We start from the raw sequence: 25,621 nt of genomic DNA on the forward strand, positions 1-25,621 counted from the left end.
AGCGGGGAGATCCCACCTTATGAACTAGAGAGCAGTCTGGCTCCACTGGCAGGATAAGCTCAGGCATCCGCTGCTGGGGCCAAGGCCAAAGGTGACCAGAGCAATGTCTGCTACACCCCAGGCCCCTGGGATGAGCTCAATGGATGCTGAATCTACGCTTCTGAACAAATTAGCAAACTTATTCTTGGTACTGATCCAGCTGGCGTGGTCCAGTCACCTCTGTAACAGCAAATTCTCTGAGTCTTCAGAAGAGGGAGGTTGTGTGCAATCTGCCTGTTAGGGTTGGTCACTCGCCAGTATTAACTCTCTATGATGGCCAGGAACACTTTGGTGCAGTGTTAGTCAGTGTTGTGCAAAAGCATGCTGAGACCTTTCTGAGCATTTAACATCATCACCAGTTTCAGTCGCTGGTACCTTTGTGTGGCACTCCTGAATTTATTAATCCAGATGTAGCCAATGACAGCTGGAAATGTGGCTCTGATAATTTTCTCAAAAACTGTAGTTCTCAGCAGAGCAGCCAGAATAACATTATCTACTCATACGTGCACAGAGATACTGGATGGCTGGCTGGGCTTGTGATGAAGATGGAGGTGCCCAAAAGGAGATGATGAAGATGGAGCTGCCCAAAAGGAGATGATGAAGATGGAACTGATGTGCATAGAGATACTGGGCGGCTGGCTGGGCTTGTGATGAAGATGGAGGTGCCCAAAAGGAGATGATGAAGATGGAGCTGCCCAAAAGGAGATGATGAAGATGGAACTGATGTGCATAGAGATACTGGGTGGCTGGCTGGGCTTGTGATGAAGATGGAGGTGCCCAAAAGGAGATGATGAAGATGGAACTGTTCTGCACAAGGGCGCAAGAGATGAACTGTTCCTATAGCCATGGTGAGATGAGGGGGAAGAAAATGCAGACACTAAAGGATACGGATACCCCCGTATGGGGTCCACCCACGTAGTAGTCTAACTGCGTCCTGCATCCACTGATTTCCTGCAGTTCAAATAGACATCACTATTGCTTTTGATTTGGAAGCTGTTCCCTTCAGGCTCAGCACCCCCTAACAAGCTCTGAGTGTGCATTTAAGCGTGTGTGCACAGGTGCGTGCAAGCGCAGTGCTGGGTCAGTGAACTAGCAGGTTCTGAGTTAAGGAGCCTTGTGTACCCCTTGCTTCTCATTAGTGCTTCGTTAAGGGAAACCTGAAGATGTGTGAGACAGAAGTTCAGTTTTGACTCTTGCTGATGAACAAGGGCTGCTTGAAAGTGCCAGCTGGATGGCGACTCTGCTGGGAAGGTCACTGACTGATCAAAGGGGGCCGGCTGGCTGAGCTACTCAGCTTATTTGCATGTCTGTTGCCTAAAAGTTAGGGGCATTCTTGCCTAAAAACCCCTCAAAGCCTAAAAGTGGAAACGAGTAAACTATTTGTATGTTAGAAAATATGTCAGATACAGTGTGGGTGAGCCGTGCTGAAGCCTGCCACCCTGGGAGAGGGAAAGAGCGGTTGTTGAGAGATGTGTCTGCAGTGGAAGTTCAGGAGGTCTTCATGCCACTGCTGAGGGCTGCCAGCGGAGCAATGAGGAGCAGAGCTGAGCCCGGGACACCTGCAAGAGCAGTCACTGTCGGTGAAGAGTAGCAAAGAAACATCAGCCGTTACCTGGGTCGATTCCCTGAAGAGCAGTGCAGAATGGCACATCTGCGTTCACATCTGCCGGACTGGCACGTTCCCTCGAACGGAGAGACATGGTCAGTCAGCTGAGCCCCCACGGCTGGGCAGCAAACTGTGCACCAGGTGACCCCTGGGCCACAGCAGTTCCTTTCCCTCAGCTGCAGGAGCTGCATTGTGGCAGCAAGAAAAGGGCTGTTGCTAGGATTTCCTGAGGATGGTTGTCTCACGTGCAGATGATTATTCACAACTTCTAAGTTGATGTATTCTAAAACGATGTCCTTCCCCCCTCCCCGGAAAGTTATATTTGTTTAAAACTCTTTGTTTAAACACTTGGCTTGCAGGTGGGGAAATATTGCTCATACTTTGTTGTGAAGGCAGCATAATTCAGCTTCTCAGACTTCTGGGCAAAAGCTTGAACTACTGCCATTTAACAGGGGGTTTATTTTCCATTTTGCATTTTCCTGGGCATCCCTACAATTCGAAGATGGACCTTATCACTGCCAAAGCACACCTGGCAAATGAGTTGTTCCTTTTTCCTCAGTTCTGGCTCTTGCACAGGCTAGAGCAGCTGCTAAATCTGGTTCTTCTTGCCATCCAAAGTTCAAAATACACCTACCAAGCGGTACCACATGTGCATCTTTCTCCAAATCTTGTTGGTTGTCTGCTTTGCTGTCTCCCACAGGCCTTTGCCTGGCCGGACAAGCCCCAGTCTCATATCTCATCCTGCAGTGAGGGAGCGCGTGAGCTCAGCAGTGCATGGACATGTTCGCATGTGAAGGATTAGAGTCTGTAAGCCTGATTCAGATTGAGACATCTGAAGTTGGTGAAAGAATCTCCAGGGATTTCAGCAGGCTTTAGGGAGAAGCTTGTGTCATCACAAGGTGCAGAGCAGTGGATAAGGCACTTGAATGGAGATGTAAATTTTATTTTTGGTTAGGATACTTATCTGCCTGCTCTCACTTTGTGCCTCTTTTTCCCTAACTGGGAATAATTAAATATGCCTTTCTGGTGAAAAACTTTGAGCTCTGTTGATAAAAAGTGGTAGATAACGCTTGTGTGTTGTTACCATTATTGTTTTGTGAGAGTTAGTTTTTAAAGAGCTCTCTGAAAAATCATCATTAACATGACAAAATACTAGTGAAAAGGTAGCTGCTTCTCTCTGAACTTGGTGGAAGGGGTAAGCAAATCCCAGATCAAATCTGCTGCCCTGGGTCATGGAATGGCAGATTCTGCGCAGAGTACGGGATGCGTACATCTGCTGTTTAAAAAATAGAATCTGCTCATCTTCTAGAAGGTTGTTTAATTCCATGTGCTCAAATGCTGTAACAATCATTTGTCCTCTACCTTGAGGAAATAGATAACTGAAAAAAAGGTTTGAAAATGGAAAGAAACAACGGAGGCATAAACATTTTTATCTAAACCAAAGCAAAAAGTCTGGTTTAGACAACACGATGCATCACCCCACGGCTGTTGGTAGATGGCAGCCTCTGTCCTTACGCAAAGGGGCTCTGTGGAAGGTTACAGCTGCCTGCAAATGCTTTCTCACAGGCCTGTGTGCTCCCACCTGCTGATACCGAATCTCAGCAGGAGGCGAAAGAATTTGCCTGTTTGTAGGAGTAAGTTTCAGAAGCGATTCCAAACACGATCCAGCTTAGAGCTGATAATGAACAGGCTTTACTGCGTTAATTACGTATTATAACACGGGTTTAGGAGATAGCTGCTGTTAGGGTATGTTTCCAATTGATAAGTATAGGCAGAAGCCTTTCTGACATCTGGTTCACTGGGGGTCTTATCCTGACGTTTCAAGCAGGCGGTGCTGAGGCCAGGTGGCTTTTCTCTGGCGGCAGGATAGCGCTGGGTGTGTTGCTGCTGTGTTTTCTGGCTGGAGCTGCGTGCGCCCACCCTGCCGATGACTCATCCCTTCGAGTGGCTCCGAATATCTCACCCTGCCTTGCTGCTTTCCTATTCTTATTACACTGATGCATTTGGGTCTTGCGCGGTGTTGGCGTTTCATTTACAAACCCCGCTTTTCCCGTAAAGGAAAGATGGCTGCCAGCCCTGCTTTATCCTGGTGTTCAGCTCTCAAAAAGGTGTTTTTCTGACCCTTTCCTGAATGACTTCAGATGAAGATGTTTTATTTAAAAGCAGAACAACCAAACACATTTAACACCTTAGAAAGCACATTTTTCAGAGTTTGTTTTTTGATAGCCCCTCCTTTTTTTTTTCCTTCCAAAACTGGCTGCTTCTGCATATGATTCAGACTAATTTTTCCCTTTTCTCTCGGCAAGCACTGAATCAGGATCTTTAGGCCAGCAAAAAAGAGCTGTGTTCCTTCCCTGCCACCCTGTCTTTGAGTCCATGCTTGAGAATTTCAGCACCAGAGCTTACAACAGGGACTAGAATAAGATAAGCAGTGGAACAGACTCACGGGTCTCTTGTTTCTTTCTCCCTCACTCACAGAGAACCTGACTGCTTCATTAAATCAGGTGTGGACATACCTTGAAATCAAAGGACTATGTTGTCACAAGAGAAAATGGATATAAATAAATCTACCTCTTCCTAATATTTTTTAATTTTTGTTTTTGTGAACCAGGTGTTCCAGGTGACACAAAAATGAAGATACCGACAGCTGTGAAGAAGTCATGAGGTAAGACTCCAAATGCGGCAGTGGGTTTTGCAAAAACCAACTGATGGACTTTAAGGCAAGTAGGTCTGTGCAGCGGCACTTGCTCTGGCAGTCCATGGGGAGCCGCATCCATGAAAGGGGCCATCCATGTGAGGCCTGCGCTGGAGCAGACCTGTGTCATTTATCAGTGGTATGGTCAGGCTTAGAAAACTGTAGCAGAAAAGAGAGATGCAGTGCGGACTGATTGTCTTCATTTTGTTTTCCAAAGTAGGGCATTGTGCTAGTGAACACACTTTCTTCCATGTCTTAGTGCACCACATTGACTCAGATTTATTGGAAACAAGTTTTGTTTTGTTAAATACTGTAAGAACCATGAAGAAAACCCACTCCATTGTTCTTACTGATCAACATGAAGTCAGGATTGCTGCTCTCCGTGTAGATGCGTAACTAAGACAAATATGTTATTGCAGAATCTCAGCAGCCCCATAGCACAGCTCAGCTTTCCACTCCCTGTACTCAGCCACATTTAAGTTATGTGACTGCTCCTCATCCACTTTCAGTGCAAAGTCATCCAGCTTAGTTGAAATAACCACTCTGGCAGCAGCACAACACTCGGTTCGATTGCTGCCCCCGTTTCTGAAGGGAGTGTGTAACCGTGCCTTTTGTTGCCAGGAACATGAAGTGCTTCAGAGCTGCGCCGTTCATGAACACTAGGTAGCTCCATGGGAATTACGGACATGGTGTAGATCTGTTGTAACTCTTTTGATAAATCTACTTACCCTTTCAAGGACTAAATAAATGTTCACAAAGTATACAGGACAACATCAGCATGCTGGAGTCCCACAGGGCGACATTGCGGATGACTCTGTGTGCCTACCACTTGAGTATATAGAGGTACATACAGATATTAGATAAAAGAGGAGCAGTAGAGCCCTGAGGTTCATGTGCTGATTTCCAAATGCAACTCAAATTAAGATCTTCAAGATCTGCCCTCTTCGTATAAAAGTTGCGCACCACACACAGTCAGTGCTCACTGTGGAGTTTCCCAAGAAGGTAAATCCCTCCCTGCTGGGACGTGGCGAGCACACCGATATCCCACTGCTGCCAGCACAAGTTGAGCTTGCTGCTGCAGCGAGTGCTGATTCACAAAATGGGGACTGAGACACGCGTGTTCGTTTTTCCTTTGGAGAGGGAGGTTGCTTGTAGCATTAAAAGCTACAAGCTTGTATGTATAGCTTGTATGTAATAGAAGGTGTAACTGTGTCTTCCAGCATCAGCCCTGTTGTGATGCTGGCGCTGTCCTTGGGATGACCATTGGAGGCTGGGCAGGGATGTGAAATGCCCTTACAGCCTGAGCATAATTTGCTCTGTTAACAAGCGAGCATCAGGCCTTGCACAGAAGTGGTCAAACAACAAGCAGGGCAGACACTCCTTAGGAACCTCATCTCTAGGCTAAGGCTCTGGTTTCCAGGAAGCAATTTTTCCCTTAAGAATTATTTAATCAGAGAAAAATCTTCCGGTACTTACAGACACAACTGCTGCTATATAGCACTTGGCATTACAAAGAAAGTAACCACAACATGGCACAGAATCCGGAGGCTGAACATTTTCTGAAGTGATAGGAAAGAGGATGTGGAAGATTGTACATGGCAGTGCCACCTGCTACCCACAATGACTTTCAAAGTTCTAACCTTTGACACTTAATTGGGTACAAGAGGCATTTATTACAGCCATTTTATCCTAATGCCCAAGGTATTGTTCATTAAATGCATTTCTCATTTATTTCCTATGTTCAGAAAATGTGTTCTAGGCAGTCTGCAAGCCCTGCTATTGCAAGTCATTTCTGCCTGGCTGTAGAAAGAAATATGATTGGTACAATAAAACAAGAAGAAAAGAGAAAAAGTAGTGTCTATGCTCTGCTTACAAGAAGGTGCACGTTAATTTGATTTGCTTCATGTGGATTTAATCAATGCAAATACAGATGGGGGAAGAGTGTTAGTGAGAGTAATGGGTCGTTTTTATTCCTCTTTCTTTGCTTGACCTGCTGAATCGATCTACCCTGTTGCCAGGAAAATCAGAATCATGCTGACACGAGCATCTGTCGTATATAGACGGAAGAGAATTTATGGTGCAATATAGCGCTTACAATTCACAAACTTTCCACAAGTGGCTGATGCCTGACGCAACTGCTTATCAGGATTAAAAAAAGCGGTGTGGCAGAGAAGGTGGGATTCCCTCGGGTACTTTAAAGATCTCTAGAAAGTCGAGAAGCCCGTGCTCGAGCCCCGGGAGAGGGGTGTGCGTCGCATGGCAGGGGACGAACGAGAAGTCCCCCGGGTGTCGGGGACGCCTTCACCCGGCTGTCAGCGCCTGTGAGGCGGTGACGGGCACCAGCACTCGCCGCGGCACGGCCCGGGCCGGGGAGCCCTGGGCAGGGAGCCCGGGGGGAGCCCGGGCAGTGTAGGGGAGCCCCGGGGGGAGCCCGGGCCGGGCCGGGCCGGGCCCGCCGCCGCGGGGTGGCGCCCGGCACCAGGGCTGCGCCGCGCCGCACCGCCGGGGCCGCGCCGCGGGGAACCCCGCGCATGGCCCCGCGCATCGCTCCGCGCATCCCCCCGCGGCCTCCCCCCGCACCTCCCCGCCGCGCAGAAACCGCCCCGCCGGTCCCCGCCGCCCGGGTACGCTCCGGCCGGCCCGTGTCTGCGCCCTCCCCTGGGCGGGCGCTCGCCGCCCCTCCGCGGGGACGCTGCGCGGCCGCGGATTCGGCGCCAGGTGCGAAGGGGGCTGCCCCAGGACTACACGTCCCGGCGTGCCCGGCCCCGCGGAGCCGGCGGCGGGGATGGCGCCTGCGCGGGGCTGCGGGGCCGCTCCGCGGTGCCACACCCCCGGGGGAGGGAGGCAGGAGCGCCCGAGCCCTCAAACCAGCGGGGAGCCCGCGGGGCGGAGGATGGAGTAGCGGGGCGAGGCTCCGCGGGAGCAGATAGCGCGGGGAGCGCCGCCTCCGCCCGGGAGAGCGCGGAGGAGAAGGGAGGCGGGCGGGGATCATGCACGGGGGGCTAGCGCGCTAGGGGCAGGAGGCGGGTGGTCGCCCGGAGACTCCGCACCTCGGGAGTGACGTGCTGCTGCAGTGCCGCTGCCTGCGCTGCCCGAGCTCGTCAATGGAGCTGGAAAACATCGTTGCCAACACCGTCTTGCTGAAAGCCAGGGAAGGTGAGAGAGCGGCGGGAGGGGAGGAGAAGGGGGGCTGGAGCATCCTTGTCGCAGTCGCTCCTCCGCGGAGCGAAGCCCGCGGGGTGCGGGCGGGCGCTGATGGGGCTGCGCGCCGGTCCCGCCGGCATCGGCTTTCGGGGTGCAATGTGGCCGAGCCGGTGTTGGAAACGGCTCGTTTGAGCCCCGGTTAAAAGGAAAATGCAGCTTTCCCCGCTGTGTGCGGAGGTTTGGGAAAGGAAGTGAATGAGATTGCAGCGATTACAATATTCACCCATCTCTTCCTTCCCCCTTCCCGCCCCCCTCCCCTCAAATCTGGTCCCACAGATTGTGCTATTTCAGCGTCTATTGTTAAAGGTCAGCTGCAGATGCATTCATTCAAAAGGGCTTAGCAAATCTGCAAATAGCTTTCCGCGCCGTGTGGTGAGACCCGGCAGGATCGTATCGCTTCAACGTACAGTCATTGCCTTATTCGGCGTTATGAGGTGATATCATGTTGCTGCAAACATGCCCATTGTGGAGAGCGCGTTTGTCCCCAGCCGGGCAGAGGGGCCGGGGGCTCAGCCCCCCAGGCTGCGGGAGCCCCGGGGCTGGCTGAGCGGGGGGCTGCCTCCCGCGGCAGCAGTTGGATGCTCCGGGAGATGCCGGTGCCGCCGGCACGGAGCAGCCGCTGCTCGGCACGGTGCGCGTTAAAAATACGCCGGGATACCGGCTGCGCCGGGGGACTCCCTTGGGCATCTCCCCTCCCGCCCCAGGGCCCCGCAAAGCCGGACCCCCGGTAGCCGCCGGCAGATCGGGCTCGCGGGGCTTTTTTTTCCTCCCTTGGGGACGGGACGTGGTTCCCTCTCTCCGCGCAGGGAGGGTATCCTCCGCGGGCGCGCAGCCGGGCGCTGCTCGGGGCTCGGAGACCCCGTCCGTCCCGGAGCATCCCCCCGGCTGGAGGGGGAGCGCCGCGCACAAGCAACGCGTCTCACGGTTGCAGCATCACTGCCAAGGTGCGATCGTTTTCTGCCGGTTGCAACCCGATTTTATGGATGTGTTTATTTCCTTGCTTACTGTTTAAAATAAGCCCTTTTTCCAAGCCTTTATTCAAACTTCGATTCCGTGAAAGCACTTGCTAGACAGGGCGGTTTTAGGTGCGGTGCCACCTGCAGCCTTTTTCTCCTCTGTCCTCTGAAGTGCCTGCAACCGCCTGCTAGCGAGGCCGGGGACCGCTCGGAGGGACTTCGGCTTTGGTCCCTCTGAAGCTATGGGAGTACGAGTAAAGCAATATTAGTTTTGTAAAAGAAATCATTCAAATAGTCCTCCCCCGGAGCGATCCTTTTGCTGGGAAAATAGTTCAAACTCTAAAATAATGTTTATGTAACTCATGGGCTGTTGAACTTGAGGCTTAGCTAAAGAGTAAAGTCCTGAGGTCCTCCCAAAAAAGCCCTGTAAACAATAAGGGCAAAGGTGTTATTCCATTCAGCCGATCAATGGGTTATAACTTTCTGACTTCTGATGGAGAATTTTCATTTTCTGTTGTAATTTTTAATTTTTTTTAGGATGCAGTTGTGGCTACGAGCAATACAATGCTGGTTTAGCTTTCAAGTAGACTTTAGGAATACTTTAAAGGACTGGTATTAATTACAGTTATTGTGTGTTGTTTTCAGAGAGACAATATTTTGCAAGTAATTTTAAATGTGCCACTCAGTTTTACAGTCTTTTTCTACCATCCTCAGCAAGATCGTAACAGTAATGTTGTTTTATTGTGTTAGTCGTACGAAAGAAGCTGTTAGCCATAATCCAAATGGCAGAACTTTATCAAGATTTACTCCAAACTATATTCCAACTTTTAACCATGTATGAAGCTCCAACAACTTTTTTTTTTTTTTGAGGCCTGGTGCATATTTATTTTTAAAGCTTTTTTTGGAGGGGGTGTGCAATTTTCTGAAAGGAAGAACAAGGGACAAGTTATGTACCTGACATCAGATCCACAAGTATTATGTCCGTGTCGTGTATGTTCCACCACTTTTAGTTCTCATTGCAAGCTGCTGTAAGTAAAGTGTTTTTAAAATTTGCAGGGAGTAACATAGGTGGATGTCATTGCAGATGAAGAAGATGGACAGCATATAGAAGACTGAGAGTAAAAGCAATTTAATATATTGAGGATTATGGTATCTAAAAATAAGATTGTTCCAGGTCCTGCAGACTCCATGAATAGATTAGCTGGGCAAACATGTAGCCAAAGTCAAATACATGCATATGTGTTTCCACTTCTTAAGTCAAAAGTAAAAGCTATATTAGCTCAATTACACGGGGATTGGTGCCTGCAATGTGATACTTAATGTCAGAAGAAGGAAAATTATAGGATCTACTCTGCAGACCTTAGTAAAGCAGAAGGTTTATCTCAATTGCAAGGGGAATGCAAACCCAGTATCGGTAGCAAAAGGGAAATTTCGGATTCATTTCAAAGGGAGGTTTAGGTAGACCCGCAACGTTAAGTCCAGCGGTTTTGGAGGGGACTCGGAAGTAGGGCTGAGTGACCATCACAAACATTTTCTAGCAAATATTGGTTTGAATTTTGCAACTCATTTGCTCTGGCCTTGCTAGAGGTTTTTTCTGTGGTCCCTGGTCTAAGTTCCTTTGTGACTAAGTTGAACTAAAGCAAGCCTTGAAGCAAAGAGAATTTTTTTTAGGTGAAATAGCAGGAAGCAGGTTTTATAACTGTTATACAAATACTTGCACTTGAATCCTGATGATTACAATGAGAAGCACACCCAAAATTAACTGATGCCATGCGATATGTGAGTAATCTTATTAGAACAATAAAAAGAGTAAATGCAGTTCACATACAAAAATGTATTTCACTGAATAATTTTGAGCAGAGAATAAATTTCAGGAAATCTTCATCTTTTTGCAGAATATGAAGTGTTTGTACACAAAATTATGCGTAAGTTACTTGTTATACTCAGAAGTCTGCCAGTCTGAACAGGTAAAAAATGGAGTTTTGTTGCATTTGAAAGTTCATTTATAATTTATTGGCGATAAATTTATGCTGTTTCCTCAATTATCATTTCTCATTTCTTGGATGCAAAATCCCATTTCACAAATCACTAGTCCCTTTTAGGACTGAGTAGAAAATGCATCTGGTTTAATTATAGAAACCAAATAGGTATCTGAGACTATCTCGTATTGCCTGGGGAGAAGAATAAGCAGAGAAGGGAAGACAAGAAAGATGAGAATCATAAAAAGAAAAGCCAAATAATAACAATTGCAGTCATCTCAGGTTGAGTAAGAACCCCAGATTATGAGGTGGTGAAACATTTATCTGGATCTTTTCATTAGCCTTCTTGTTTCTGAGTCTCAGCAATCATGTCTGAACCACAGAATCATCTAGCCAGGTCAGTCTTCCCTCATGTTACCTGCCGCTTCTGTGTGCGTGAGCTTTCTTAGACATCGTGAAACACATTTCAAAACCCAAATACAACTTGACTCTGAAATTGCAAAATCCTTTACAAATTTGTACAAACAGACAGACAATTCCCACCAGTTTAAAGTTTTAGTGATAACCAAATTAGTCATCACAGCTATTAGTTTTAAACTGCCAATTTGGAAGATAAACTATTGTTTTTCTCAGACTTGGGGTTTCTAAAGCGCAAAATTTACCATGTAAACCTGATAAAAGGAAAAAAAACCTTCAACCACTAAAACACAATGCAAATGCATTTTTTTTCCTTTTTAGGTAGAATAGAATTCTAAAATAAACTTATTTATGGCAGCCAAGCAGAGCCTTTGATCGGCCTAGCCAAAAGGGGTGACCTTCTTTTATATACCTCAGAATTTTTCGATGAGTGCACACTAATGCCATATAAACGCGAAATGTGCCTGTTCATAAATTGCTATATTTTTAGCTTGCTTTTGCAGGATGATCACAGGAGAGATTTGTGCATGTCCTTGTTGGCAAAAGACGAGCAATAAATCCTAAACAAGAAGCGTGATTGCTTTCCAAGAACTTGGCTGCAGAGCAATTGGAAAAAGGGCAGTAGAACAATGAAAAGCATATTCTGAGGGAAAGAAGGTGACTATAGCGACAGCCAAAACCCCATGGAGAATATGATTATTGCAACTTAACTTTAGCAACTCATTAACCAGTGCTTTGAATGCAGAATCTAAGATCCTGTCCTCTATCCCTTGATATAAAACCAAAGTACTTTGTAAGGAAAATGTTGTCTCTTTAAGCAGAGGAAGCTTGCATGCAGTGACTCAGTTTAGTTTTCTTTTTGGAGTTCAAGAGAAGCTCTCACCACTTGCAATAGCTTAAAAAAAAAATCTTCCAAGAATGGAATCAGCCATCGCTTCAGATGCAACAGGGTGCTTTTAAGCTATACTTAAAAAAAAAAGAGAGAGAGAGAGATTCCTTTTCAAGCCTGTAACCATTTATTTCGGGGCGGGGGGGGGGGGCAGGAAGATACCCCAAAGAGTCCAGAATATTTCATTATATTCTAATCAAGGAAATTCAGAAAATGGGATTCTTCAGCCATTTGTGAAAAGAATGTGTAAGTATGAATGACTTCAAGATCCCCTTTTACAGAAGGGACTTATTTCTGTAGCCATACCTTGCTTAAAGCAAGTGTAGGGGTGTGCGTAGAACTGGCTTGAAATCCCTTTCCATGTATTTTTATAGCAGGGCTGATACACAGCAAGATAGAGCTGCTGTAGCTGTGCCCTTGGTGGGCACGCTGTTCTTCTGAGGTTCTCCCTGTGGCCCACTACGCCAGTCCCAGTTTGCAGTCATGGGCAGCAGGTCTTGGGATGTGGCAATGCTGGAGAAACCAAGAGCTCTTCCACTCGAACTTCTCTACTGAAGAGAGAGGACTATGCCTGTTCACGTGTGTTGTCGCTGTGGAACTGTGATTTTATAGCCTAATTGCTCTCTAGCTTGTTGGGTCTGTAGGCACTTTAAAAAATATTTAGTACTGAGCTGTGATGGTCTCTCAGGTTATTAACTATAAGAAGCTATTAGCTAGTAAAACTTCTAGAAGAAATGTTAACTCCGGAGGTTTGAATAGAGCTACTTACATCTGCTCCGTTAATCTCATGTGATTGCTTTCCTCAAGTGCAAAATCGTAAATCTAGAAAGAGACTGCCTGTATTAGTTATCGATATGTTCCTTTTCTGAGAAGCTTTTAACTTAATGTTGCTGAAATTGTCCACTCAGAAAAGAATTTTCAGTATTTATACAAGACACAGGCATAATTTTGTGACTGCATCTAGCTTCTTGTATTAATTAAGAATATTCTGAGATAACTTAGGCAAAAATGTCTGAAAGAGGTGGTTTTAGGGATGCTCCACTGAGAGTGTTACTGGGCCAGCAGCACTTGGACCAAACTAACACACGTGCCTTTGTGATGAATAGCTCAAGAATGAAAGCCTCAACCACAGTCTTGCCCTAAGGTGGGCCCTACCACAAGTGTCCGTGCCTTTGTTACCAGCGAGTTGGTAGATGGGTGTGCACTGCTCTGTTTTGAAGGCAACGAAGCAGCAGCAGCTAAAGAGGAATGCAACAGCTCTGACTTTGCTGTTTCTAGGCCCTGGGGGTGTGTTATACCTGTTCGGCAGCTGACCTTGCTTCCTTTTCCCTTTATACCTGTGGACACTACAATGGGTTACTATTGAAAACCCCTGTGAAAAACCACCCCTGCATCGTTTCAGTCTTGCTTCTCGGATGATGAGCTGCCTTTCCAGGTAGTGCTTTGCTAGCTAAGATCTGCTAATGGTCTCTCTTTCCCCAACTCAAAAGATTAACATCTGGGTGCTGAGGACTTCGATGCTTGCAGTGAAGGGTCTGAAGCCCCGATCGTGTATTCAGACTTATTAATACAGATTACCTGATCCTCATAAAGTCCAAAGCTGACTGCTAGGATGTAGGCAGGGTCCTTCTGCATGGGTAGGGACAAAAGGCTTTTTATTGCTTGTCTGACCATATGTATTTAGACATGTGGCTGATTCTTCTCCTATACTATTTTTATGACAGTGTTACTCTGTAAATGACTTCTGGTTTGTATTGATCCAAGGAGAGCTACTGAAGCTCTAATTTAAGTGCAAGTAGTGGTGCTAAAGTCAATGAGATGATTTCCATGGCTAAAATATCCACAAAATCACATCAGGATCCATATTGGTGCATTGAAAAAGTTTAAAAGCAAATTATTTTGTCAAAGCAGGTACTGTCTTGATAAAATATTAGTGAAAACCAACCAAATAAACAAGGGTTCCCCTTCCTTTACAGCTGGATAGGAAATACTACCCTTCCATCCTTTTTTTTTTGTCAATGAAAGTGGTAGTTAAGGATCTAACTTGTGCTCATCTATGAGGTTTTCCTCTGGATCTCTCTTTCAAAAATACTCTATATGCTGTGTGAGTTTTTTGTGTGGAAGTGGGTAAGAAGAGAATTGATTTCTCCTTATTTTTACAGGCACATAATCCAAACAATAACAAGATGATATAATTCTAATATTTCTTTAAGGCCACAGGATGTGAAATTAAATTAAAAGGCCAGGAAAATAAAGAACCCTGCAGTTTGATTACACTCAGCTGGATTATCTTTGTAATTATTTTGCTTGGAGGATTTAAAAATGCATACTGCTTTGTGAGAAAGATTAGGCAGAGAAACCAAAATTAAAGTAAACATTCTAAAGGAAATATTGCAAAGATGATGAGTATTTTATTTAAATAAAAAAAAAATCCATAGAGTTGCTTGTTAAAATGAAAGGATGGAACAAAAGACAGGTGAGGGGGAAGATGGATGAGGCTGCGGAGTCTGTAGAACTGGCTCAGCTGCTTCTAGTTCGTATAATGTCTCTTCAGATATAGTTGAAGAAACTGTCAGAAGCATTTATTCAGGGAAGAAGGGCAGGCTAAAAGGAGTAGAAATAAACACCAGTACTCAAGGCTCCATTCGGACCTGGGAGTGAATAATGCAAATAATATTAATGAAGGAAGGGTGGCTCTCTGTGCTCTAGGATGAAAACAGTTGCTCACAGCTAACTTCTCAGTGGCAGAGTGAAGGCTGAAAAATTTGTGTATCTATCATTTCCAGCACCTAGAAGCGCATTTACTATGCAAGAGTAGTCCCATGGACTTCATGGAGGAACTGCTTGGTGGTTGGAGATGCAGCTTGTTTGTGCTCAGGGTTCAGGCAGTCTCACTGCTGCAATGCTGTTCCGGTCAGTAAAACTGCACCGATGTAGCTGAAGTGAAGCAAACTACTAGCAGCCAGAGGGAAAGGCCTGCTATGTCATTTTGTCCCTTGTCCTCCATGCACTTTTTAAGGTTTGGAACAGTTTTGGTATAAAAATGACTCAATTTATGGGTCTATCTCTTGAGAAGCTTTTTGCAGTCCAAGAAATCTTGATTTTTTTTTTTTTCTGGTTAAATTTTCCTTACTCTAATCTCCTTACTCATCTGATCCCTTTTGTACAGTTTTCATTCTTCAGGTACTTTCTGTTTCTCATCAATTGCCATCTTGCCAAGTTTAACAGCTTTTGTTCTTTTCTCCTTCCAGCTTGTCAGCTTGGATGGTCTACCTCGAATTTCATGCAGTCAGTCCTCAGGACAAGTTCACTCCCAGCGGTGGGTTCCTAGGAGGTGTGTCTGGGGACAGAGTTGGTCCTGAATCCACTCCTCATCCTGGCCCACTTCAAAATCAGCTGTAAAAGCTGGTCAAATGGGGAGGGACTCGAGGGCAGAGACAATACCAAGAGGGAGTACATCAGAATATTTGAGTAGTTTCCATCAGTGAGGGTGTTTGTGGAGTTCCCTGTTGCCCTGAGGATGCTGAAGAGGCAATCAAGAAGCAGTAGCAGCTATTTTTGCGTTGGTTGAATGTTCTCTTGGATCCCATTGAATGCGTGATTTCACTATGAGCTTGGCTTTTCCTGGTAGGCTGTAGTTATATTACAAGTTCTAGAAGTTACCTTATTTTTGGTACAGTACCTCTTTTGCTTCACTACTCAAAGAGCCAGTCTCTACCTTGTGTGGGCATGCAGCACATCCAGACTTCTGGCATGCTGTTTACTAGGTCCCAGTGCTCCTGGACTGTTCCCCTGTTCCTAGCATTGTTCTCCCAGTGAATGAATTTAGATGGTTTTGTTTCCTCTGTTGCAGCAGTCTAAATTTTTCTAGACTGAAATTCACATGTTTTATTCTTCCCACTTTTCTAATCTTTCTAGTTTATTTTCCCTGTCCTCTGTTTCTGACGCTGCCTTTGATTTTGTGAAGTCTTTGATGTACTGTTTAAAACATATTTAATTAGATTGGATTAAATGTCAGCTTACTGGACACATCTAAGCTTTATGTATTTTTCTCTCTTTGGTCAGTGTTTAGTCTGTGTGACAAGGCACCTACCTAAAATGATTGAAATAGTTCTTTTTTTTCCACCCATGCATGTGTTATGGGAGACCTTCCTGATTCTATAGGAAGTCTTTATTTACAATGAAAGCTTTAAACTCTGCCTGGCTGAGCGTGCTGCCTCATTTCTATCTAGCCATCTAGTGTGTCCCAGGAAAGGGACTACCTGCCAGGAGAACGGAGAAACTCTGTGACGTTACAGCTGTGTTCACTTGGCAGCATCTGCAAAAGGCACTGATGGAGAATCTCATCTTGTGGAGAAAAAAAAAATAAAAAGAGAGAAATGCAGCTGGAAGAAGAGGAGATTCAGAAACAAAGGGAAGCTGGCAGTGATGCCAAGTGAAAACACCACTAATGAGTCCTCAGTGATGCTTTCGTCAAAATACCACTGTAGGCAGTGCAAGGGAACCGACATCTTTAACAAGCAGATGAATTGGGAAGAATGGATGCTAGGCTAAATCCTCATTTAGCCAAGGTTGCCAAAATATCTGTGAAAGATATGTATCTATCTATATATCTTCTATTGGTGCTGTTCAATGCTTGTCATTCTGTTTCTCTCTTGGGTTTCTGCTGATTTCATCTTCCCATTGCTTTCTTTCTTGCTCCCTCATAGGTTTGGTTTTGTGTCTTACTGGGCATGAAGGTTAGATTGGGAATTCTATTCAGCCAATGTGCCTTTTTCAATCTTCTTTAGTTTTGGTTGTTATAGATTTTTAAAAATTATTTTGCAGTGCTCTAGGTCTCCATGAAGTTGGCTGCCTTTGGTCCAGCATGAGAGATTCTAGTGATAAGCATGCTCGAAATCAATAGGGTTGCCTTCTGTAGGGGTGATCTTGCTACTTGCATGGCAAACCTTTCGCCAGCAGAAATCCAGTGAGACAACTTACCTCTCCTCTATTGTTGAGAAGCATGGTGCAACAATGCAATGGCTCACCCTGCAAGTTTAGCAGGGGAAACTTTACTTGGCTAACAGCTACAGAAAATTAAGAGAATCTGAACACTCAGCCTTAATCTTCTCACTATTAAAGGAAGAATAGTTGTTCAGTGCAACATTTGGAAGCAGTGAAAAACTTACAAATACAAGAATTGGGACTAATCTATGAATAAACCCACTCTGTCTCCCTCCATAGCAATTCCACATCTACATTACATCTCTGAATCACAATTTTGTGTTTTCTGAGGATGCCAAGTTATAAATCATACGTTGACTGAGAGTTCCTCATGAAGCACACATCTGGGAAAGTTTGTGCTTTGTTTATTTCACCAACAGCCGAGTTTTAGGAAGAACTATCCAGATGACTTACGTATGATGTAAGCTCCTTTCAAGATTACAGTACACCTTTCCTGGAAGCCTTCTGCATCTCCTTTCAGTACTTGCTCAATGAGAGATGTAGGAATGGTTCAGGAATTAAAAAAAAAAAAAAAAAAAAAAACAAACAAAAACCAAACAAACAAACTTTAGTGCTCTGGTTTGGAGAGCTGGTAATAGAAGAACAAAAAAGTATTTGGAGTAAAGCTCCTTCTTGCCACATGTCATTGACTTGACACTGAATAGCAGCAGGTGCCTATGGAAAGGCATGGATAGAACGATCCTTCCCCAAGCCTATCTTTTCAACCTTCCACACTAAGGACTTCCCAAGCAGAAGGTGGCTTTGCCCCATGGTGTTTAATAGACGAGTCTGTCCTTTATGAATTTATTTAATCCCGTTTTTGACTGTATTTATAATTTTGGCCTGAGCAGCTTCCTGTGGCAATGAGTTCCATCATGTAACAAAAGCATGCAAACTTCCCCACATGTGTACTTCCATGAGGGACTCTGAGTTGACGTATGACTTATGGTTTGGCAACCTCAGAAAGAAGTAATTGTGAAGACGTGGAAGTGTCTTGGAGGGGAAAGAAAGGAAATTATCTGCGAATCAATCAAATACTTCATTTTTTTGTTTGTTTATTTGACGTGTTGATTTCATTGCTTCTGCCCTAGTTTCTATTAGGTCATTCATGATTTTATAACCCTTTATCACATCCCCTTAGCAGTCTTTCTCCAGGTGGAAAGGTCCAAGTCTATCATCTCTGTCCCTTTCCATCTTCTAATTCTGTAACCTTTTTGAAATGGGTGACCAAAACTACACAGTGAGTTTGTGCACCATGGGCAGTGACAGTGATGCTGACTGCTTCATCCTTTGTTCTTGTCACAATCTTAACTTGATGTTTGCTTGCTTTTTTCCCCCCACTGTCATTAAGTATTCAATACTGGGCCTACTACAGTGACCTCAGAAATTTGTCTCGTGAGCTGCAATGTTTAATTTAGAGCCCATCATTTGGTGTATATAGCAAGAGTTGTTTTCCTTCATGTGCAATGCTGTGCTGTCTGACACAGAATTTAATCCTTTTTTTTTTTTTCCCCCCTGTCTCTAAATGATTCAGTACTGCAACATACTCCAGCAACTCTTCGCAGGCTGTTTTTGTTACAACTGTCCTGAAGAAATTCATCTTGGCAGCAAATGTCATCTTGCTATTTATCTCTTTTCCAGTGTATTTATGAATACACTGAATAGTCCGAGTCCTATCACAGATCTCTGTGGCACCTTGCTCTGCTGTCAAACTCATCCCTGATTTCCTATCCTGTCAACTCTGCTGACTCAAAATAGGGTCCTCTCTCCAGAAACAGTTTAGTTTCTTAAGAATTGTTGGTGAAGGTCACTGCCAAAAAAACACCATTCAAAAAGGTCAAAAGCCACCTGCACCGGCAGCTTTGACTACAGCCAACTTGTTCCAGAGGTGGAGAAGAAAAGCAAAAACCTGTGAATGAGAAATGTTGGAATTTGCCAGCTGATGGCAGCATTCGAAGGAGGTGTCCCTGTGACATCTGGTGATTGGCAAAAAAATTAGGGTTGCACCAAGGGCCGGAAGGCGAGGTCCCTGGTGGGCACTGTTAAAATGGGCGCTGTTGGAATCTACCCATCAAATCTCTGACCATCTGTCCTGGTTTTGCCAGGATAAAATTTATAGAATCACTTTTCTGTTACATTTTGTTTCAGTTTGTGGCCAGCTGTGGGATGGTGATCAAGGCCATCAGCAGTGAAACCAGGGCAGCTGCCCCAGGCTGGCCCACAGGTGTGTTCTGTAGCATTAATGTCAGGGTCACTATAAATGGGAAAGCTGCTGGGGAGGGGAGGGAGGCTTTTTGCACTACTCTACTTTCCCTCTTTCTCCTCTCCTCTCTTTTCTTCTCAACAGTTACTATCCCTGGAGGAACTTGTCAGCACTCTGAGCTCAGTTATAATTTTGTGTCTTTTGTATTAGTATTGATATTTGTTTTCTTATTTTATTAAATCTGTTTAAATTTAAACCCATGAGTCTTTCCTCCTTTTCTCAATTCCCTTTCTCAGTTGGGGAGGGGTCTTGAGTGATAGAACAACTGGTTATTGTTCAGTCCTGGGTGCAGGCTAAATGGAGACACCATCTGAAGCTGTTGAAAGGTCAGCAATCACTTCTAATGCCATGGTGGAGTGTGATATATGCCAGTAGGCCACTGGTCACAACATGCTTAAAAAAATAAATGCAACCCAAGTCTCCCACCCTGCCCCTAAACCCTGCCAGTCCTGGGGGGCCGGGGGCGGGGGGGGGGAAGTGGCTTCAGGTATTTATTCTTCAGGACCTGTACACTAAATACTTGCCTCTGTCCATGCAGATGTGGAAGGATCAACCTCTTTCATCAGAGAGCCTAGTCTGAAATCTCTAGTAGGTCTTGGGATGTTTGTCATCCTGGCTCACACAGACCTCCAGCTGCAAAATGTTTATTTGGCTGTGAAAAGTCTATGAAGTAACAAGCTTTGATGGATTCAGCATATTGTTTTCTCTTCCTTTTTTGGGATGCTGTTTGCCTTCAGCTCTCATGGGGAACACATCTCTTTTTCTGTATATCGTAAATATTAGACGCTGTGAGTGAATGCTGATGCGTGTAGCACAGGTACGAGCTGTGCTCTGCTCGCAACCCTTTTGTGGCAGTCTGCGCTGCAAACAGATTGCCTAAAAATAATGGTGCAATATGACTGCACAACACTTTAATGTTTAACCTTGCTATGATTTCAGGTTGCTAATAGTTTGTTCTTGCTCATTAGCAGCTTACAGGTTGAATAATACCATGACACCGGGATTATTCACGGAGTCAAGTGAAGGAAGTAAACTCTGGCTTCGTGAGCAGGTAGAGAAATACATTATTTCTTGAGTGACCTCTCTAGAGACCTCCTTGTGGTGGTTGGTATAAACAAACTGGTAATTGGAAAGTTTAGAATAAATAGAAGGCAGCTTTTTAAAACTTATGGATGTGCAATGTAAATGACCCTTCCAAAATGAAGCTCAAGTCTATATGTTACAAATCCTTTGCAAGGGGATTGTTTGAATATATTTTTAAGCAAACATTTACCAGCTGTGTGAAGGCATGAAGCTTGTTTAGAAGCCCAGAAATATTTTACAAGGTGAGGACAGAGCATGCTTTTGTTTGAAGTCTCTGGCCTAAATTTTGAAAAATACTTAATGATTTCTTTTTATATTTTGATTTTTAGATACAATGAGTTGAGAAGGAATTAAAATTGGGAACGAAATCCTGGATATTAAACTCTGTTAAAGTGTATGTTCTGGGCAAGGAAGAGCCGAATGTGAGAGGTCTGGCGTGTTTCTAAGGCCAGATACTGATGAGGGCAGGCAGTGAGGCTTTGATCTCTGCCCGTTGTCAATCTCCGTGCTCAAGGTTATCGCTCAGATGTTGGGATAGGGCATCGCATTTCAAAAGAGGAGGCATAGAAGGCTGCAATGCTGCCCGTGTGAATCTGCTAGTGCAGGTGCAAGCTGAAGATGCCATCCTATAAATGCTAAAGCAAGTAAATAAATTTCAGATGTGAATAGTCCCATAAAGTGAACCATTTGTTGACAGAGGCAATTTGAGCAATTCCTGATCAGTGGAAGTAAATGCTTCACATCCAAGGCTATTGCCTGCCTGTGAAGAAAAGAGAGTTACATTTTGTATAAGTATTTTGAGGGCCTGGCACCTAATTCCAGAAAATAATTGTGGGAAGAGCATTTTTTTAAGGTTAAAAATGTGATTAGATTTGCAGACACTTCGCTAACGTAGATCTGCACTCTTGCTGTTGGATCTTTTAATCTGGGTTGATTGCAAATCACAATGAACGTGTGTTTTAAAAAACACAACAAGCGATGTATTAACTTCTCTAATATCTCCTATCAGATGAAGTTTCATTTGATCTTAGTAGATGAAGTTCAGCTGGAGGATAAAGCTAATTTTTAGGATTACATGATTTTGCACAAGAGAGAATTTTGCTGTTTATAAGTCTTACTGTTTTTCTCTGGGGAGGGGGAAAAGGGAGAGGAACAGCTTGACAGGAATCAGTTGTTTTGATTTAAGAGAATGTGAGGAAATGGCATCTTCCAATAAATACAGATTTTTATTAAAGTTGAATACTGTGACAAATAGTTTAGACTTAGAACTTCAGATTTGGTATGTAAGCAGAGCAACTCCACTGAGATTTGTGTGCATTGCTAAGATTAATGTAATATAATTAGTAAAAAAGGGCAATGATTCACTGAGTAAAAATAGGCAGCATCTTAAAAAGATTGTAAACACAGCTATTAATTTTAGGACAAGAATCTTATACTCTTTGTCTTAGTCCGAGAATAATGCCACTGCACTCCATGACACTGTTCAGTGGGTATAAATTCAGCTCTTAAATAGATTTTTAAATAGAGTTTAAAAGTGGCCACAGTTGAGTTTTGGTTTGCATGTTTTGTCCATCCATTGAAATATCTTTATGATACTCTTACTGTATAAAATATTCATCTCATCCTCTACACCACAAACCCTGCTTGATACATTTGCTGCAGTCAGTCAGTAATAACAATTACAAAAGAAGCCACAGCTACCGTGCCCCTCCTTTTCTACCTACTTACCTCAGGGTTTTTCAGTCTAGAAGGTACTTCTTGGTGTGAGTCACTAAAAAGATCTTGTGATTATTTTTTTTCCCACAGTGTTGATTGTGCTTAAGGCTTAGTCTGATGCTGTACTTCGGTCTTGATTTGAAGGAAAGGGAATGACTTTCCTCTTCTCTTTTATAACCTCAGGTCCTGTAATTTTTATTCATTCTTTTCAGTGTCAGAGAGAAGCTTTCTTTGGCTTGACGCAGCTTTGTGGCAATCTTCCCAACAGCTCCTGTCTTATTCCACTGTCTTGATCTTCTCCATGAAGCATATACTACTTTTCTTTCAAAAGAAGGAAGCCTTAAAATTTGGGCAGGAGCCAAAGGCTCAATTCAAGTTCACAGTGTTAATTTTTATTTAATCGAACACAGCAAAATCACCATCATTTTCTATTGAACTTACTGGCCATGAATGCCTTTTTTTTTTTTTTTTTTCTTTTTTAAGCTGAAAGCACAAGAAAACATATTTGGGTGCTAGCTCCTTTTACTTTTGACAAATAAGCCAAAGGTCCAACTTACTGCTTATGCAGGAATATTAGTAACCACTTTACCAATGAGATGAGCACAGAGATCACAAATACGTTTTGCCATGATCTGTCTGCATCAGCGACCTTTCCAGGCTGGAGAAAGCGGGTCGTAAGGCAGAGTGTAGGTGTAGAGGCTTGTCTGAAAGAAGTTTATCGAAAGCGAGAAGTCATGAACAACATGAAGAGCGTTAAAAGTTTTCCATCTTAGGCTGCAGCTGATGATGTACACTGGCACAGGTGGGAGCCTTGGCCACTCAGCCTCTGGGGTCTCTGTGAAGCCCTCTGTCTTATTTGCCTTGAATACCTAATGTTCTTTAAAACACTAAATATACTTTTTTTATTCGTTCGGGTTGTGGGCTGATACAACCAAAGCCATAGAACAGTGTGAAGTCCGTAGGTGTTTTGAATTTTTTCCTCAGCTTTTTTATTGACTGTTTCTGCCATTCTTGCAGGGTCCTGAACCTCTATTTTTAGACTCAAGACAAGAATCCATTAACTCATCTCTATACAGTAACTTGCCTACAGAAAGAATCAATCTAGTTGACCAGACAAATAACTGGATATTTAAAACACAATCAAATGCCTAGATTTCCGTGACAAAATCTGTAACAACTGGCACAGACCTGATGGTAATTTGTGCTCTGACTCTACCTTGTTTTTAAAAATGAAGCAGTGTTGTTTGATAAGCAGCTCTCTTTCGGACCAGGGGTATTTCACAGACCAACCATCATAACGTAGTGAGAAGTGACGGGAATTTCCATCAGGACGTGACCCATGATTGTGAACATGCTATCACTTATAAATGTTCCTATCTGTAGCTATCTATGTCTGCCTGTGGTGTTACTCTACATGTTTTTCATGAAGACATAATAACATTGTGTATCTTCTAGTATTGCCATTCCTTTGCCTGGCTGTGCTCTGTTTAGAAGTTGTTTGGAAATGGTCTTTTCTCTGGTAACTATTTAATCAGAATTGAAACATTAATCGCATTGCTGTGCAGCCATGCAGGGGCTGTAAGCTGTTCCCGAGTGCTGTGGACTTGTCACCTCTGCAGTCCCTTGCAGAGAAGCAGGCCGAATACAGATAACTCACTACCCTGCCTCCACGAGGCAAAGAAAAGAGTTTCAGTAGAGCCCCTCTCACCACTGTAGGGTTTAGGAAAGACCAGGCTGTGACTCAGGGCTTGTCCTCCTCTGCAGCAGCTGTGCAGCCCCTGCCCCTTCCTCTGGCTGAATATTAAAGTTGTAATCCAGTCCTTGGTGGATCTAACTCCTGTTTCTTTGTCCTGGCTTTGTTTGCAAGGCAAACTGAGCTGCATGGGGATTGTCCGGTGCCTTGAGTTGTTTGAATGTTTGCGGCCCTCTATCATTTTGAGCAAAGCTACCTGAGAGGATGCTGTAACTGCTGTCGTGCAGCACCCTGTACACTGTGGCGTAGGCTTTGCACCCTTCGATGCCAGCCAAGGCACTGCCAGCCTGGGAAGGGGCAAGGCAAGAGGGTTCAGTGATACGGCCCCTTCGTGCAGCCCCTGGAGAACCAGAAAATTCCAGGCATGAGAGATGTAGCAGGGACCTGCAGCTGTTTAAGAGGGGGCTGGGGTCAGTAAGAAGGTGAGCAATTTTCTAGCAATGAGTAAATCCTGCACCTGGAAAGAGGAAAGGACTCAGGAGACTGAAACTGGAGTGGGAGCAGACCACCAAGATCCATTTTGAGTCGTGGATCCCAGCACTGGCATGTAAGACTATTTTTTTTTTTTTTGTCTTAGAAATCATGGTATATGAGGCTCGAGAACAGGAGAATGGTCTCTAACACCAGTTAGCTTTGTGCATCTGAGTCAACTGTTTCATCTTTCATGGTCAAAATCTCTTCTGCAGCAGACCTATATTATGTAAAGCAGCTGAATTCAAGGATCTAATAAAGGGGATATTAATACAGGTGTTTCTGTTGCATGGAAAACAGAATATGCAGTTAAGTTCCCTTATGCTGTAGAGCTGCATGCGGTTCTTATTTTCTGTGTATAAATCAGTGTATTTTATTTGTTTTGTAGTAATTTGTAATACATGGATCAGTGTATTCTACAGTAACTTACCCTAATTATTCAGGAATCATCCCCTATTTACTTGTTATGACTGATTATTCAGCCTGGTTCTTCTATCTTACATGGCTGTGGAAGTAAAAAATGCGTGTCATCATTAATTATCTTAGGGAGCAATCATGATCTATGCCTCACTAGTGTCCAAGCAGATCAAGGAACGTTCCTATAGCTGACACCCAGGCAAACTTCCCTTCAAAGTCACTGTAGACTTTGGCTGATTGAGAACCTCAGGACTATGTCCAGATCTTTTTCTTCTCAAAATTAGGTAATCCAGGTGAATTATTTCTGCTTCTTCATGATTTTTTTTTTGAGATGACTGCTTGCTTTGTTGTGGCATATCGTGTTCTTTCTGAGACACTGAAAGCAAGCACGCCTCACACTTGCTTAAATATCCTTATCTAATCACCAAAATTTGTACTTTTTCTTTGTAGGAATTAAATTCTTTGAAATTTTCTGAAAGCTTTTGAAAAGCCTGTTTTGCCTTCTAAGTTCTGGGCTGCTCTGTGCTTACATGTGAAAGGGAATGCGTGCATACCTTAAAGTTGTTAGTATCTTCCTGCAAACTTTATAACCTTGCAGTAAACTCAGATACTTTGCATTCAGCAATAGGTAAAAGCATATAGGTATGAAAATCCTTATGTAGGCACTTAACCTTCTCTTGCAAAGTTAGCAGCTGTGTTGACAGCTCAGTAATTTCACAGAAGTAGCTGTTAGTGTTTCCTGTCCTCCTTATGAACTTTAAAAATAGTCATTGTTTACTCCTGGTGATAGTAGTATTGCAGATGCAGAATCCTGTAGTGCTACTCGGTATTGGCAAGTGCAGTGAGAGATGATGCAGTCTCTTGTCTGAGCACCATAAAGTTTTAACTAATCTACTGACCCAGGTAGGCAGAGGCCAGGGTAAGGAGAAGCACCTTGCATGTGGTCACACAGGGGGTCTGGGCAAGAGACAGCAGCAGAATAACAGGTCCCTTGAGACCTGTGAAGCATCGCACTCGCTGACCTCACCTCCCTGTTGTAGCAGGCATTTGCAGCCCATGAGGTTAATTCATGTTATTTCACCTCACCTCTTGACTGTAACCTGCAGGGGAGGTTGTCCTCTCGTGCAGCAAACTTCTTGTTTGAATT

At 44.2% G+C, this 25,621-nt stretch overlaps 1 protein-coding gene across 1 annotated transcript in view; it reads left to right on the forward strand.

Moving 5' to 3' along the window:
- The first annotated feature begins 7,250 nt into the window (after positions 1–7,250).
- The window catches only part of GRK5 (G protein-coupled receptor kinase 5), a 171,603-nt gene continuing 153,232 nt past the window's right edge, over positions 7,251–25,621 (forward strand). Inside the window, exon 1 of the mRNA XM_068399598.1 lies at positions 7,251–7,496. Within this exon, the coding sequence (XP_068255699.1) occupies positions 7,445–7,496 (52 nt within the window). The 5' untranslated portion in view covers positions 7,251–7,444. The remainder of the gene's footprint in view (positions 7,497–25,621) is intronic.

Source organism: Nyctibius grandis, chromosome 4 (assembly GCF_013368605.1).
Source record: "Nyctibius grandis isolate bNycGra1 chromosome 4, bNycGra1.pri, whole genome shotgun sequence".
NCBI lineage: Eukaryota > Metazoa > Chordata > Aves > Nyctibiiformes > Nyctibiidae > Nyctibius > Nyctibius grandis.